General features: G+C 37.5%; 1 protein-coding gene across 2 annotated transcripts in view; it reads right to left on the bottom strand.

Annotated features, from left to right (window-relative positions):
• calcrla (calcitonin receptor-like a) overlaps positions 1–18,443 on the bottom strand; it is a 29,294-nt gene that overhangs the window by 10,306 nt on the left and 545 nt on the right. Inside the window, exons 2-3 of one of the 2 annotated variants that reach the window (XM_079464950.1) lie at positions 1,008–1,094; positions 610–763 (exon numbers count right to left, since the gene is read on the bottom strand). In XM_079464950.1, the coding sequence (XP_079321076.1) occupies positions 610–763; positions 1,008–1,073 (220 nt within the window). In that variant the 5' untranslated portion in view covers positions 1,074–1,094. Of the gene's footprint in view, positions 1–609; positions 764–1,007; positions 1,116–18,443 lie in introns of those variants that run through there. The other variant, XM_079464949.1, reaches the window with a different exon arrangement.

Raw genomic sequence — 18,443 nt, 5'->3', positions numbered from 1 at the left:
ACTAGGTTTTTTTAGGCATGGGACATGACACATTTGTGCAATGTGCTTGTGGCAAAAAGCAGACACAAAGCCCACATAACCTGCCACCAAAGCTGCTGTCATTGTGACTAGTGTCATCAAACAGAACTGCAATAATAATGCTTTTATCCCCAAAGCTCTGTTTTGTTTCTGTGTCTTCTGTTTTTAGGTCAAACAGGTTGTTTTAATCTAAACGTATCCCATTGGTTAAGCCAGTGTTGCTATGTCGGACCGCCCAAACTAGGCATTGCTGAAAGTCACAATATAATTTTTTGTAATTTAAAATGTAAATTGTATTGCATATACAAATATTTTAACATAAAATGTAAAAATATAATTATTTTCAGAAAACAAATACAAATACAATTTCTTCCAAATGAAAATTCTAAAAATATTTTGCATTTATCTGAAAATTTCTATCAGAAAATCAAGAAAACAATTTTATATTCATGTTCAAACAAACTAATGTTTTTAGCAGTTAAAAAACTACTTTTAGATTTTGGTTTACTGTAGTTTAAGGGCTGGGTCATGGTTATCACAAACCGAAAAGAAGATCCTGTCAATGATAATATTCTAATATAAGGTGTTTACCTCTTCCTTGTGGACTGTTGTACATCATTATCTTCTGATAGCATTCGAACTGTGCAGTCACAATCTTGTTTCTGGTTGTAGATAGGTCATGGTACACGTTTTGAGGATGCTGTTGCTGGCTATCGTTCACTTCAGGACTGGCTAGAACAATGAGCTGCACACAACATGCGTATTAAGAAAATGTATTTTTGTAAAATGTATCAAATGTACGTACATTTCCTTACATTTGAATAAATGCACTGTAATCTAAAATAGGATTAAAACAGGACCTGTTTATCATTCAAATACATCGTTTTAAATCGGCTCACAAATGCATTTAAATAAAAAACGCTTACGCTTAATATTTTAAAGCTACAGTAATATCATAGATGTCTATTATGTGTTGTGATTTCTTTCACCTCTGTCACAGACCCCAGCAGCAACAGACATGTCATCCAAAAGCTACTTATCATCTTCTTTGACATTTCCAATGATCCTGTATTGATCTGCAAGGAAGTTGAAGTCAATAAAACACTTCACACTACACAGTGCTCCTGATGTACTATTGACGAAACAATACAGTAGGTAATTGTTTCATTTCTAGACTGTTACATAAAAATTAAGACACGCATGCATAATATTTTATGACAAAAGAAATGCATGATTCCCAGTGGTTTTTTGGAATCTTGAAGACATGCCATCAGCGACAAATATATCTTGATATTTATGCATTTGATAAAAAAATGTCGACATGAAACGGAAGTTACGATCGTATTCTTTTCCGTATCTTGACGTATAACCATTGGCACCCTCCTATAAAGAAAGCTCCGCCCTTGTGCCATTCCTCATGATAGAAAGTGAAGTCGTTTCAAGGGGAAAGGAGGTCACATTTTTTTATTTAAGATTATGAGGGCACTGAATAAAAAAAAATGAGGTGCAAAGGCAAGCCACTTATAAGAAACACTACATTGTTTCATAAAAAATATGATTTTAAAATGTTCATTTCATGCAGGCTTTCATTTTTTTCATTTGAGATAAAAAGATTAAAAGAGACAGAAAATGCATGAAATGATCAAATATATTTGTTCAAGCTTATATCATGATTCCATATATTGCACTGACCCATGCAAAATGAATATTTTTATATTTTATGACTCAGGTCACGTGCGCACTTTAACCCAGATTGTATAGTTTCCCCAAATCCCAGATGAAGTGACCTTAACCACATCTCATCATGAAAAAGAAATCCTAAAAATCCTTCTGGATCACCGATATGACAAAATAACATCCCTCGGCTGCTCACAAGAAGGGTCTGGCGTACATTCAGGTCTGGTCATATCGCACTCTTGTTATAAACAGACAGGGAGAAACGGTTGTACCGTTACAAACAATACACCAGATCACGAAACCGGCCTGGCAGATCTTCATGACCACTGAAAGATCTGCTTGCTGCTGCGTCATTGACGTTAGAGCTGAATTAAACTGTGTTTACTTTTCCATTCGAGGGAATAAACATGCAGGTTACAGCCAGTGAGTGTTTGCGAGGTGTTCTGCATGCCGTTCAACAGGCTGTTCTCGCTGATATCTGTCTTCTATTGATAGCTGAGCTATTTCATGTTCTGCTGGTATCTGCACTATTCGAACAAACAGCAGTTTTATCTTGCTGATACAGCTTTTCTATATGAGCGCAGAGGAAATTATGGATGGTACGCTCGGTCATTTTCAGTACTCGGGTGCTCAAAGGGGTTTGGGGATAGAGCGAATCTTCAGTTGTGCTATTTTTATATAAGTCGATTTTTGGACACATCACACCGTGTCTTAGAGTTTCCTGGAACAAGCAATTTGTTCAGACTTAACGCAAAACTTGATGCAATCGTAGATCATCTTAAGATATTTTATGCTTAATGTTCAGTTGCTGCTTTTTATCTAAACTTCAACGTGTTGTTTTTCTCAAAAACGGAAATCCTGTAACTCAGATGGTCGAGCATTGGTTGGTTAGCAACTCAAAGGTAGTGGGTTTGATCCAAGGGATGACACCTACAGTACTAGTAAAATGTATAGTTTGAATGCAAGTCGCTTTATGAATAGAAGCATCTGCCAAAGACATGCATCTAAAAGTATGTGGATCTCCAAACATCAGTGAGGTCAGATGCGTGATCTGACTCGCAGTTGCCATTTCAAACCATCCCAGAGGTGTTCAGGTTTGGGTTTTGTGCGGTCAGATTCGTCCACACTACATTCAGTAAACGATTTATTTATGGCCAATTTAATGCAAGGACCCTCCACAATAAGTTCTGTAAAGACCAAAATTTCCTAGCATTATATACCATAATATTTTTGAAAGGAGTAAGCCCCAGGAAACTGATTTCCAGTGAATTTAGGACAGCTCAGGGGAGTTGGTAGGCACAAAGCGAAGTGTGCAGGGGTGCATGTTTACTCAGAAAATATCTCAAACTATTATTTGCAGTAGGCTGGAGCCATTATTAATGAATAGAAAGGATCGAGTTTCCTTCTCTACAGATGACTGTGGTTCGCAAACACTGTCGCTTGTGTTTTGAAATGGATGGACAAGACAGTCACTTTGTAATTTCGTTCAATACCTCATCAGGTTATATTACTACAGACTGATGTGTGATTATTAACAAGACCATACGGTATGTCAAACATATCTTCACTGTAAAAAAACCTGTAAAGAAACTTCCGTTATTGCTAAAATGTAATTCAATGCAACGCAAAATGTAAAATACAGCTAAAACATCACAAATAGTTAATGCATCAGCTGCAACAGTGAACAATACTTAACTTAGTTCATGTTCCTTTCAGCATTTGCTTTCTATCACGAACACTCATATTAACAACATTAACAAAAATTTATAATAATAAAAAGTAATAATAATATTGCTCATTGCAAGTTCATGTTGATAATGTATTTACTAATGTTTACAAATTATTATTGAAAAGTGTTTCCCATATATGTGGGGGAATTATGAGGGAGGAAATAGAGTAGAATTTAAAGGAGCAATGTTGAGATTTTAAGGTTATAAATTGCAGCCTCTGGCACACTCCACCCCTCCCTTTAGAAGGACTGTATTGTGGCTCACACAGGACAAAAATATCCTCATGTTTGGCTTTATTAATAGACACTCAAATAAATAGGATTTAATGTGATGTATAACGTTAACATTTGTGTGCTTTGCACTATTGTTAGAAAGCTTTACACAATAGTATATTGCTTTAAGTTTAAACACATGTTTCCTGCATTAGCTTCACTTGCATACAATACACGCAACATGTTTCGTTATCTTTGCTGTTTTGTACCTTAGCAGGGGAAATTCTTGTATTATGCACATTTATTTCAATTGCAAGATTGAGCGCTTCACTCGTCTGCTCCGTCGGTCCTTCCGCTTCATCTTAGCATTAAATGCGCCTCTTACATGCATTAGGCTAGGTCTTTGAGAGAGGGGGCACTGATAGAGAAGAGAATGTTTAAAAGAGGGGAGATTTTTAATACTCAAAAATCAAATATTGATCAGTTGGTGCGACCATTAAGAAAAAAATAGTTTCAAAATACGACCATTTAGGCACAGTAGCCATGAATAATTGGACCTTTAACCCAACTTAAATAAATCAATGTTATTGACTCTATAACCAAGACAATACAGTATATTCAAAAAGGATGTGTGAATTTAAGGAAAATGTCTAGAATGGCAAAGAAAGGTTTGGCAGTGGGTAGTTTCAGCTTATCTGTGCTATTGTTTTGAATGCAGTTCGAGCTTGTAAACATCCTACGGTGACCAAAGGACCAAATTCCTCCAAAGCCTTCACAATTACCTTTTTCTATTTCCAGAATAACACCAACTCACTCAGAATTCCCACAATGGGATCTGCTGCGCCTGCGATAAATCATATCGCTAGACATCAAGCCAGTTTAATGTAAAAGTAACTATTTCCTGTATATTTGTGTAATATTACATATAATAATAAATCTCAGTTCTATGATTAATCCAAATGTTAACACTGGAATTGTGCACACAAGAGGAGCACATTCACATTTCTTCTTTTGTGTTTCGTGTAAAACTTGTGAGTGAGTTAATAATGACAGTTTTTATTTTTTGTACCATCTATACCTTCCACTCCCGACAAACATTTTTCACTTATTTGTTTTGCCAAAGGGATTTCAACTCTGACTAGAAAAAGAGTATTCTCATTCTGGCTTCTAAGTTTCTAATTTTTTTTATATTTAAAGGGCCAATGTGTAATTTAAGGAGGATCTATTGAAAGAAATGCAATATAATATACATAACTATGTCTTCGGGGTGTCACCTTACATAATGAAGCGTTATGTTTTTATGACCTTAGAATGAGGTCATCTATCTACAAACACCACATGTCTCTTTAATTTCGGAATTCCGCCATGTAGATTCTACAGTAGCCCTAAACGGATTGGACTTGCTGCAATTCGCAACCTCACCAGTAGATGCAGATAAATTTCATACATTGGACCTTTCACTATATTTCAACTCTCTGCATATTTTAAGAATGACTGCTCTAAACGCATAAATGTAAGTCATTCAATCTCATGAATGCAACACAATCTATCTTGTGACCCTTGAGTATTTTCACAAAACCCTGGACAATAATACCGGAATAAAGCCACCTACTTTATCTTGAAATGATAAAAGAAATAAGGTGCCTTTGCACCAGATATTCCAAGCTGTAACCTGCCACCTGATTCACAGCCCTAAGGCCACAGGTGCGTTTCACTCCCTATGCACCATAACTCCCCCCCCCCCCGCCTTTGTTTTTTCAAGGCATCAAAACCAAGTTTCACTCATGTGGTTTCTGCCTCTATGGCTGCGTTTATATTTGTCATTGACGTGCAATCTCTGTGACCCGAACAGGCAGATCGGCTCTACAGACATTCAGGACACCATGTGTTTAAACTTTTCAGCGTCAGCATCTGGATATATCTGATCTCTAGTTTCCCACCCATTATTTTATAAATGCTGCAGTTTAAAACCTCTTGAGACGCACTAGTTCATGGACGGTATTGACGTCACTTTCTTTAACATTGTTTACAATGATTATATATAAGATTCACAAACTACATCGTTTGAAAGCTATAAGGGTTTTCTGTCGGTATATGGTCTCTGTTTTGCGATATAGATGCTTCAGTAACAGTAATATAGTAATTTATGATAGAAGTGCAAATAACTACATGCAGAATAAAAATGGGACTTCAAACCTTTGTTTTGATATAACGATCGCGAGTCGAATCCTATCTGTGTAAAAGTGGATAAAAACCGGCTAGTAGTGGAACACATGCAATGGCATATTTTTTGTGCAAAAGAGCATTAAATATGTAAAATATTGATTTATATGTTCTATTGTTTACAATATATTTCACCTGTGAACTTTCCTGTAGCTCAGTGGTTACAGCATGGTGCTAGCAATGCAAAGGTGATGGGTTCGATTCCAGGGATTGCACGTACTCTGATACAAATGTATAGTATAATGCTAAAAGTCGCATGCAAGAAGCATGCCCTCCATCACTGTTCTTCAATAGAATTTACAATCTCAGCACTGTTTATGTCGGCAAACGTTTTGTAGTAGTAAACGTTAGAGTCTTGCAAACACGCCTCCAAAGTTTGTTTTTAAAAACAGGGCCATTGACAGACAAAAGGTGTAGCCAGTAGGACACTATCAACAGTGTGTGTGATGTTTATTTCCGCGTGTGGCTTTTTTTATTGCACACTGGACCATTCACAAGCGAAACAACCTTGGACACACCTGTTACTCACGACTGACAACACTTTTGTGATTCCAAATGGCATTTCTGACCATTATGGAGGGAACACTACACAAGGGATACCTTTTGAAAAGGCACTAGTCGAAGAAAAAGCGACCACTTACATCGTTCCCGTCTATTTAGGTTGGTTCGGGTTTGCACCCTGAATAGCATGCTTACTGACACCAGCTATTAGCAACACCAACCAGCTTGTTTCTGTGTGTAAATTATATATACGGTGTATTCAGCGTTCTGTGTCCAGCTGTGCGGAAAAGGAGTGCTCATTACACCGTATACAGTATTTACACACACAGGTATGTTAGAGATAAGCTGTTCTAGTATTGCTATTCGAGTCTGTGACATGAATAAACAAATGATGCGTTTAAAAACACCGTAGCTATGTGTGCGAGTAAAACTCGATCATGGCAGCTTGAGCAGTCATAAATAAGTGATGATGGTACAGCTAAAGTGGTCAAGTAAAACAGCTTGTGTGTTTTGACATCATATGTAAGTTGCAAATCATAATAAACTGTACAGTATCCGTGTCCACTTCGTGGGGAAATAGATTTTTTTTTTACTGAAATTGAAAGATTGTGCAACGTTCGCGAGAGCTAGAGTTAACTTTCCGTTGTATTTGTCAGCGAGATCCGATCACAATGCGTCTTCGATCAGGACACGCTGATCGGATGACATTCAGATCAGAATCGCGTTTACACTTTTCTTTTCAATGTGTATGTGGACAACATCCAGATACAGGTTGCATGTTAACGACAAATGTAAACGCAGCCTATGTTGGTTGCAGCGGATGTGCATTAGTCAAACAAGTAGGTGCTGCTAACATTGGCTCACAGCTCGCCCTGGGCACAAGCAGATGTTGAGCCTTACGAAGCAAATCATAATCAAGTCATGAAGATGCTGAAGAACACGTCTGGTGATGCTGTTAGAGAGCAAGCCGACATATGGTGATGACACAACATAGTGAAAGTGTCGTTTATCATAAAGAATTAAACAAAAATAGCCTTATTAATCAAATATTAAAGATGGGGTAACGCACGCAGTTTCTGCCAATCTCAATACTACCTATACAGTAGTATTGCATACGTTGTATTTCGTATTCAGTTTGATTAAATTTATAAAAGATAGATAGAGCTGTACGATTAATTCCGGAAAAAGACGACAGCACCAGCACAAAATACATCATCGCATGAATCCCTTCGTGTTTTTTACATTATGAACATACACGCCGATTGCCAACGAGACATATGACTTAGTATGACTTACCGCATAAAGCCTCTTTTAACACTGGGACCGCGCCATCTATCAGTTTCAAACAATCTCCAAACCCAGCGTTTATATAACATCCATTACTAAAATGCTGTGAACAAACAAACACGCAACTTCTCTCACTATGGCTGCAACTGCAGCCCAAAGTGCAGCCAATCTCGACGCAGCGCAGTGATGCTTGATAAGCGGGTCGTCCTATTGCTCATTGGTTGGCGCTCTTTCTTTCATCTTGCCGTGGGCGTGCTTTTCCGGTAGAATTGCCCAATGAAAGGAATAGGATCCCTGTTATGAAACAGGGATACAGACTTATAAAAAACTTTCCGAAACAAGTTGGAGTGCTGGGGCAGTGTATCAAGCACATAAATCCTACGACATACGGGTTAACTAGTTTTTTAAACAAGTTGACCATGTTTAGCATGAGAAGCCAGCACGTTCAACAGTGTAAAGAAGTCAGAATGCATGAAATAGCATGTTACCCGATATTTAACATGTATAAACAAGCAGATTTATCACAATCTTTTATGATATGTTATTTTTGACAGTATTTTGTTCATGGTTGGGGATAAATGCATGTCATTCAACTTGTTTCAAAATACTGGCAAGCTTCTACGGAGTTTCAGATGAAAATGAGGCAAGATACTAAAGACACATTTGACATTAGTCAACACCAAAAGATAAGGAAGCATTTTATCTTTTCTTTTAAAAGATTGTAAGCATAATACATGCATGCTTTTGCGGTTATTTTACGGAAATCTGTAACTGTTTTTGGTTAAAAATGAACAAATGTCTCATTACATTACAATGATGGCCAATGCTAATAATAATTATATAAAAACAAAGCTGTCAGGCCAAGTTTTGTGCTTGCAATGACTTGCAATGTTATGTTTCAAACATGTGGCAAACGTTATGGATGACAGCTTTAAATGCATTTTATTCTTGCATGTTTCTTCCCGTTGTCTGCAACTGAACAGGCCGTGACCTATTTTTTATCCGCAACACACCAGCAGTAATAAACGGCACGGCAGACACCTGAGCACTTCTATACAGCATACAGTCATTTCAATGTCACATTATGGCAATAATACTAGCAGCTGCGGCAGTAACAGTTACAAAGGGATTGTGTAAAGTTGAACGTCAGGTTTGTCTAGACTACTGCAAGATATTACAAAACAAGTTGTGAAAGCATCTATTGTAACACAAACTCTCTAGCTTAACCTAGATAAATATTTAAACAGTATATAAAGTAGTACCATAAAGTATAAATGTTTTATTTAGAATGAAATCTACTGTGGTGAGAAAGGAGGCACAATGTAGCTCGCCATTTCGTCATAAATGATAAATCGGGTAACCAAATTGCTGTTGTGAAACCTAGCAACTAACTACCTGGACAAATGTGCTGGTGTTGATGTTCAGTAATCTGATATGAAGTACCCCCTCTTGCCCCAGCTAGTACAGCTGAACACGCAATACCCCGGGGGTAACCATTATGATCCTCCGGTATGGCTGCTGATACAAACAGAAACACATGCTCTGTCCGAGAACACTAAAAAAACATTGAGGCCGATCCAAGCATATACTGTTACCAAAATACCATACCATATAATACCGCATTACACCTGCAGGCTAAATCAATGTTTCTGTTATTATAAAACCACAATCCATCCAGGAATTAATCAAATGTTTTCTATAGATTTGCAGACACTTGAGATGAAATTATCTGAATATAGACATATGTGATGATGTTTATAAAATGTTTTACACAGAATAGTACAGAATAGATATTTAGCAGTTTTTTAGCTTAAAAGTGTAATGTCCGTTTTACGCCGCGTAAGGGGAGAGCAGTGCGTGTAGGGAGAGCGTTGCCAGCGTGTGCCCATTGTCCTTTATTGTCCTGCGGGCACGCGCTGCTTACATGAATGCTCTCATCTGTTAACATGTGCAGCTTATGCATGCGGTGTGAAACGGGCGTTAGTGTTCATCTCAAATATGTTGCAACTTACAAAGAACATCTTGCGAACAAAAAGTTTTCACTGTTTAAAGGAAATGTATTACTCAAAGCATGCAACACAGATACCTGGAAACAAGATCAATGTCAAGATAAAACTTTTGCGATGCTGTGAAGATTAAAAAAAGAAACATTCTGAATTGAAATATTGTGCAGGAACAATAGATCAAGATTGTTAATAACATGTCCTTTCACATGACTTTTCTAAAGCACATCTACAACCATGGGAGTCAGGAGTTTCTCAAACCACAGAAACAAAACCACTTCCCACAACAAACATTAACATTGCCTGCTATCTAACTCACTGCTCGCTCGGAAACTTTACCAATCGTGTAAATACATATGCAATGTATTAAAGATCTTTGCAAACATGCACGATTTCTTCTTTCATATAACAAGAAAATATTTACAGTATGGTAGCAGGTTCCCAAGACCCATCTGGACAGGGTCGATCTTTCTTAAGTAGATTCTATTTTCATATTTTTATGGAAATATGGGGAAAATACACATTTTTTACACAGCAGTTTTAGCTGGAATACCAAAATACCCCATTGACATTAACTAGACATAACTGTCATTTAGCCTACCGCAACAGCCAAAGGACATGCATCATACCTTATCCAACTGTGAGACCCTGATCTACAGTTTTTACAAGTGGTCTTCCATACAGTTAAAGTAAAAGATGACCAAGCTCTGAAAAGTACAAGCCATAAAAGCATAAGCTACTGTTTTCTATCAGAAGCAATTCCAACGTTATGGACATGAAGCGGTAGAAAATGAATGAAGGATGAATGGATGAATGGACATGACATTTTGAGTTATGGATGTGACATAAAAATGCTCAGAGAATGAATTTGTTACGAATATATTGAACCACCTGTTTATATTTTACTAAACCCTTTTTGATAGAGTCTAAACATAAAGAAATGCCAGTCTATGAACTAATTTTCTATTTTAAAAAGGAAAATAAACATGTGTGATGGATGTGACAAAAAAGAAGGCGGTTTTTGGGAGGCGACAAACTTTGTAGGATTTCATTGAAATAAAATGCACAATCCTAAAGCAATAATACCAAATGAATGGTATTTATAGAACATAACATTGTTACTTTATTTTAATTTTCAAAATGTGGCGTTATGGATGTGACAATCCTGAAAATGGCACTTACCTGACTATGAAAAATCCTGCAGTAAAAATAAACAAATGCTTTACAAATTTGAAGATAGATCTCACATGGGTATTTGAACCACCTAATACCATAGTAAAAACGTAAATTTTTTCATTGTAAGCTTGATTGTAAGTCATATGGATTACATTTAGGGGTGCTTTTTGTCCTGGTCACCATCCACTTCCATTGTATGGTAAGAATTCTAAGTCACATTGTAACTAGTCTCACGCAACCAGACCTTCAGTTCATTCAGAAGGTCTGGAAGCTTTCGCCACTTTCTTTGGCCAAGCCCCGCCCAAGAAGCCTTATGACTGACAGGTAAAGCAACCAATCACGTTTTGTTTTGTGCTGTATCATGTTAAGAGGCATTGAAATGTCCCAGCAGTTACAGACCGGTGTGCATTCACAAATGTTTCAAAAGTTAACAGCAACAACAGTGATTATAAGTTTATCCCAGGAATCTCGCATGTTTTTATGATGTAACCGTTTAGTTGATCGTGATGAATTGCAACCGTTGTAAACACAACTATTTACACAAGCTTACTTCTTAGATCAGAAACCTTTGTGTTGTTTCCAGGCGGACTGTTAAAGAACGCGTCACGTGCGTCTCATGGAAATAGTACGGAATTCAACCCATTAGATGATGACTTCGAACGTGCTGAAGTGTTTCCAGAAAACTGGAAACCTTATGTGCCTTATGCATCAGACGTTTGGCCAACGGTCCGTGGGCGTGATGTCTGAGGCTGAGACTACATTCTAACTTCAATTACTTTTTTTGGGGTCGAGATATTAAGCTAGACAGCTGAAGAAGGGACACTAGGGAAACACTGTGTCTTAGAACCTCTCCAAAAACATCCTGCGGAGTACAGACAGCAAGTTCTGTGCTTGAGACCACTTCCCCTGTAGACCATAAACCCACGATCACAACAGAACTCGACTCCACAGGCCACCGGTCTGCACTCTTAGAATTCCTTGGAGCAAAATAAAACTAGAAGCCTGATCAAATTCATGCCTATTTTTAATTGTCCAGTCTTTACCCTTCAGTCCTGAACTTGAACTGCTGGCTTCTTATTAGACTAGTTGTGAAGCTAGTGAAGAGCTGTACAGTGTGTAAACCTAACAGCGACATACACTGGAGGCCATGGTCTTTAGCCTCCTTGTTAGAGCACCCGACCGACTCAAATGCCGGACCGAACCAGTTCAAGGCCCGCTTAGAGCGGGGTGAGTAGAACCGGTTAAACAAACCTGCGGTCCTATGAGTTATGCAACACGGATCAAACTTTCAGCAAGCAGAAAATGACGGGGCGGGTTGGGGGCTGGTTAAGCGTTCAAATTAGAAGAGGAAAATACTGTACTATTTTGTGCTCCTAAAGCATTCTGTGATGTATCAAATCTCACTTTAAAGGAAGCGTTCGGTAGACACATGATAACCGAAGAATGATCCACTTGGAAGTGGGTGAGCCTAGAATCAGGCACATGAAACTCCCAGGATCCCCCTTTCTCTTTGATTGGTGGCAGAGGCCAATAAATCTTAAAGCCGAGGCAGTTTGTTCAGTGTATATCAGCGTGGAACATGCCTTCTAAAAAGCAATGTTTTCACTGTCCAACAAGTCCTTCAACTCCATGGTCCCTTTTTCTAAATAATAGCGTCCCATTCTCTCTGTCGTCAGCTACATTTATAGTCCTGATTAATCACATGGCAGGACAATATGGCAGTCGACATATATAGGGATGTTCACACACGGCTGTTGTACTCTAGGTAAGCCTGTGTAAAGGGTCCGGTTGATATTGGTTTTTAATAGCTGTTGATGTCTAGACAGCAGGGTGGCAGTTTAAAACTGAGAAATTAATTTTTGCACATTTCTATTTTAATGCAGTTTTATCAAAATATAATTTGAAAAGGCTGAAATAAAAATGCACATGCAATTTATGTACAGAATGCTTATCATAGCATAGACAGTTTGGGAAAAATCTGAGCTTGTGTTTAAAGAAAGCAAGGAAATCCGTATAGCCTTATATGTTATAACATATTTCTAAATAGAAATATATATTTCTAAATCAAAAATCTTATAAATAATATGGAAAGACTTTTGGCCTCTACTGTACACACATTTGAAATGAATGCTTTGGTTTTTTAACTTTTTTAATTTCTAAAACATATATTTCTTAATTGAATAAATTACTGTAATATTTATATTAAGTCTTTGCTATTTTTCATGCTTTTGCACATACGGTTTATTGAATATTTTGAACAATTAAAAGGATAGTTCATTCAAAAATGAGAATTCTGACCATGGCCTTTCATGTCATTTCAAACCCACATCACTTACTTTTCTTCTGCAGAACACAAAAGAAGATATTTTGAAGAACGTGGATAACCAAACAACATTAGCCCCCATTGACTTCCATTGTATGAACACAAAACCACTGAGACATTTCTCAAAATAGGCTTGAGGCAAGATTTTTGGGTGAACTATCCCTTTAAGTGTATCTTGCAGGTGACAATTTACAAAAGATTATACAATGAATGAATAGAAGGGTTTCAAATAGGACTCTTTATAGCAGTTTACAATAAATCGGCTTGCCACACTTCAACGCTCATGTAATTTAATGGATCTAAAAGTGAGGAAATGTAATTGGCCCATTAGCCTGACTCTGGTTTAATGGCTAAAACAAGATTCTGAAACCCTGCAATGAAGCAACATGATCATCTTTTATCATTAACGCAAAGCATCTATTCAAGCTATAACATTGATTGTAATATAAAATGCATTACAAATTATGGTCTCTCTTACAGTCGAACACTGGATATGTAGATAACATTTCTCAAACGCTCACAGATTATTTTGCATTCGCATGCACTTCAAGCAGCGTGTGTATATTTTATCAGGCCAACAAATGGGACAACAAGCAAATTGCTCGGATAGAAAACACACTTTGCGTTTCCACCGAGGACAGGATGCAGATACCTATATTTACACTGAAGCATTCTGGTATTGTTTACTTCTGCATTTCCGTGACGGAGGTAAGCCATGGTGATGGCACGCTAACTCAATGCAATGTCGCCGGGCACACAGCTTTGTTTCACTGACATTAAACCCTCAATGAATGCACCGCTCAACCTTGACAAACACACGCTTTGGGCTCTGCACTGAGATCAATACGAAACTCTCTCACGGCTAAATGCATTACTCCCTTTATAAACATAATAATCCATTCATTTTAACTTGTTTTATGTAGTGAATATTTGATCTTCGGAATGTAAATAACCAATTATCTTCAATTAAATTAGTTTGCCAGTTAGCCTCCCTAGAGATGAACACTCAATAGTAAGACACTTTGATTTTTTAAGCTTATGCAGCTGAATCTGTACAACAAACCTTTCACACCCTAGCGCAATTCTTCATAAAGTATGATTAGTCATGTAAATGTAGCTTAGATTTTAAGACTTAAAAGGAGATTTTAAGATTCAAATGTAGTACTTGTGCTTGCCCACGCAAAACTGGGGTCCATTTCATTTTCTAAAAACCTGCTGTGTGCAAGAAGTATCCAACAAAATGCATTATGCAAACTTCCCTTGTGTAACCCACTATTCCTGCAGTATAATAATAATTTATTTCTTGCACGTCTGCATTCATTACACAACGATAACAATGAATAATTACATCTTTTCAAGAATTTACAATTACAGTATTTCAAGAAACCAGTCATTTTATGTCTCCAACTAACATAAGGAGCATATTTTATCTTTAAAAGAAACTATATTTTAAAAGTCCAAACAAAGTTGTTAAACTTGTTTAACAAACTGTACTGTACTGCATTAAACTGTACTGCCTATATTAGCACATATTGTTATCTAAGCCATATTTACTGCCAACTTTTTATGTAATGTCCTAAACTTTAAACTCCAACGAAACATTTAAATTCTGCCATTAATTACTCACCCTCAAGTACTTAAAGGGGGGGCGTGCGATTTCCCAATCATGCTTGTTTAGACAAAGTCTGGGCGAGTACCAAAATAACCATGTAGCCAATCAGCAGTAAGGTGCACAGGACAGATATTAATCGAGCCGAGCGCTGATGAAAGCGAAAGATGTGGGTAGGGACAGTGGCGTAGCGGACGGGCCCGCAGGGCACGCACTGCGGGGGGGCCCCGCGTTGTGGGGGCCCCCAAAAAAATTACTCGAATAAATAATTAAACCGTTTTTATAACGTGAATGTATAGGACTTTTATTTTGGTGGTAATTGCAGCCTACCGTGTTTGGCGATTATGACCATATCCGTCGTCCTTGTTAACCAATCACGATTAAGAATTTCCGCAACTGTTTAGAGAGTGAAGCTTATGAGCACAAAATGAGTAAAAGAAAATATGTCAGCGGAGCTCAAAAACGGTCTAACCAACACCGAAAAGAGCAATTCAATGCAAAAGTACCGAAAATTACGCGTGCATTGACACAGCTGTTTCCCAGCTCAAACAACGTTTCAAAGGCTTGAATACAATAGCGAAACGATTCCGCTTCTTACGTCCAAGTGAACTCGTACATGCAACTGATGATGAGTTGCGTGCTTGTGCCGAAATATTTGCAGTGACTTACAACGATGATATTTCCTCCGAATTTCCATCACAGTTGCTTTCGTTTCGAAGTGCCCTACGTTCTGAGATAAAAAAAAACTTGAAATGGGCTCATTTAAAGATCTGGCAGAACTGCTGATTCTGAAGCATACATTCTACCAAGTGTCACGGATGTGGCTCCAGCTCTGACGCTTTTTTTAACCGTCCCCGTCACAGTGGCAAGTGGCGAGAGATCTTTTTCTAAACTAAAACTAATAAAAACCTGCATGAGAAGCACAATGAGCCAGGACAGACTTTCTGAACTTGCGATACTCAGCATTGAAAGCCAGCAAGCGCGACAGATGGACATAACAGACATTGTCAAGGACTTTGCGCAGAAAAATGCTAGGAGAAAGGGGCGCTTTGGAGGATTTTAAAGGTAATATATATTACCTTTATTGAATGTTAAACGTCATGAATCTTTGTTGTATACTGCAGATAGAAAAAATATTTTGACGTCATGTGCTCCCTTGCATTTTAACAAGTTAATGTAATTGCTGTTTTATTGTTGGTGTTTCTTTTATTTTTTTTGTGAAAAGTTCTTAATAAATAAATACGAAATAATTACATAGCCTACTATTAAATTCCACCGTTCTATTTCACGATTTTAAATGAAAAGGTGAATCCCCCATCTAATTATGCGGTGAGGGGCCCCGCCTCCACTCTTGCGGGTGGGCCAACGCAGTTTGCGCTACGCCACTGGGTAGGGATGTGCTTGTTTTGGTGATTAGAACATCAACAACAGCTAAGAGAAATCGGACAGCCCGCCTTTAACATCTGTATGACCTTCATTTTTACCAAAAATGCAAATTAAGGTCGTTTTTAAAGCTTTCTGACTCCTCCTTAGACTGCAATGCAACCAATATCCAAAGAGCTGAAAGTGCGAAAAGACATTGTAGAATTGTCCATGAGTCTCCGGTGATTCGGTATAAATTTATATAATGCGGCGAGGATACTTTTTGTGCGCAAACAAACAAAGCTAACAACTATATTCAAAAACGTCCTGATTTGAGTGTTAGTTCCCAGCACGTGGACATAGATTTCTGCGAGAAAATACGCCACAAGATTGTGTTTTTGGACCTGTAACAGTGCACAAGGCTGTCGCTTTTACAAGAGTGAATTAGGTTACTACGTTGCATATAGATCCGTATTTGCCACTGTTATTAATTGAACCGATTACACTGACAAATAAATTGTTAAAACTTATAAAAGGGGTCTAGTGACGCCCCAGGGGTGCACCCAACCATATTCTCTGCAGTTTTAAGGGCATGGCTGGATTGTTGCAAGATGTACAAGTCCATAGAACATTTTCAGTGGTTTAAATTTTGTGTGTCCTTATTTGAAAAAGTCTAATATGAATTTAGGAGTACTCCTCCCCTCAACAAGCCACCAGATTTGAGGTGCCGTTAATTTCCGTAGCACAAATGTTGCTGAACAAGATGCAGAGTTAAATACTTAAGGATGAAGATTTTTCTAACTTTTCCTAGACAGGGCTTAAAGTTCCAGACTAATTAAAATGTTAGTGTCTCGATCGAAAACATCTTGCATTGACATTTCTTTAAATATAAAATCTTAAATATGAAATGGAAAGACTTTTGGCCTCTACTGTACACACGTTTGAAAAATGTTGAACAGAAAATAAGATATTTTAAGGAATGTAGGACAGCAAACAGTTCTGAGGCACTTTTGACTACCATTGTAATACATTTTTCATACAATGGTAATTAATGGGGACCAAGAACTGTTTGGTTTGTAACCATTCTTCCCAATATATTTCTCTGTGTTTAAGCAAACAAACTAGAGAGTGGGTAGTTCATGACAGAATTTTCATTTTTGGGTGAACTGTCCTTTTAACCCCATGAGCAATGGCAATACTGATGTTTGCCTTAGCAAGTTCCACTAATGATTTGAGTTTAAGAAGGCAGCATTCTCCATAAAAGATCTCATGTCTCATCGCCATATCAGCAGAATAAAAAAAATATCATTTTAGTAATCCATCCCCCAACAACTCTACCGCATTGCTTATGTAACCAGGCAGCAAAAAATTCACACTAGTTTCAAGCCTGACTGTTGGCTATTCATTATCACGGTTTATTTCTCTTAAGAGAGGTTGTCAGGATCCTTCTGTCAGTAAGAAAGTGTCAACAGTCTCGGTACAGTTGCATCATGATACTAGTATTTTATATTATCTGCTGGGCTCCTGGCACTGGCGGTTTTACTGTATTGAATTCATTAGTACGGGGTACAATGGCTTGAAAAGGTGTCCATTCTTAGAGTTAATTTCTTTTTGAGTTAATAGTACATATACAATAGATTTATGTTTTGACTTACTTGATATCAAAAATCAAAACAATGATGTGATGTGTTATGTAGGGTTGGGAATCTTATGAATTTATCGATTCCAATTCGATTTCAATTCTTATCGATTCCACAGTTGAAGCAAAACATTCAGATGTCTATGTGTATGATCGCTTAGCCTGCTTATTGAATTGTTTGCAAAAACTATATATATTTGTGAGCACCGTTTTGTGCATATATGCACACAGAACCATGTTTTTTCGGATTTATTACAATTTGTATTACCATAGTTGAACTACATCATGGTTAAACTCTCGTAACTATAATGAAACAATGGTTAATGTGTGGTCCCATTGCTTTTTAATGCAAATACTACAGTCAAACTATGCTTACTATAGTAAAAATATGGTTAATTGACACAAGAGCACAAGATACACTTTTCTTAAATATGCAGACAGGAATTGATAAGAGGAATAAAAATTGTAATCTTCAAGTATCCGATTCCAATTCCTTTTGTCTCCTGATCCGATTCCAAGCCTTTCGATTCCGATTCCAAATTGGAATTGATTTTCGATTCCCAAAACCCCAGTTATGACTTGTAAATGTCAATGAATGACTCTTTCTCTCGTCTTAACTCAGGGTTTTAACACCGTTTGTCCTTTCATGTGCAACATCAAAAACATCTCCATCGATCATATTA

This window comes from Barbatula barbatula, assembly GCF_947034865.1.
Source record: "Barbatula barbatula genome assembly, chromosome: 9".
In the NCBI taxonomy this organism is placed as follows: domain Eukaryota; kingdom Metazoa; phylum Chordata; class Actinopteri; order Cypriniformes; family Nemacheilidae; genus Barbatula; species Barbatula barbatula.
The sequence above is the reverse complement of the archived record's forward strand: the minus strand, read 5'-3'. Positions and strand labels throughout refer to the sequence as shown.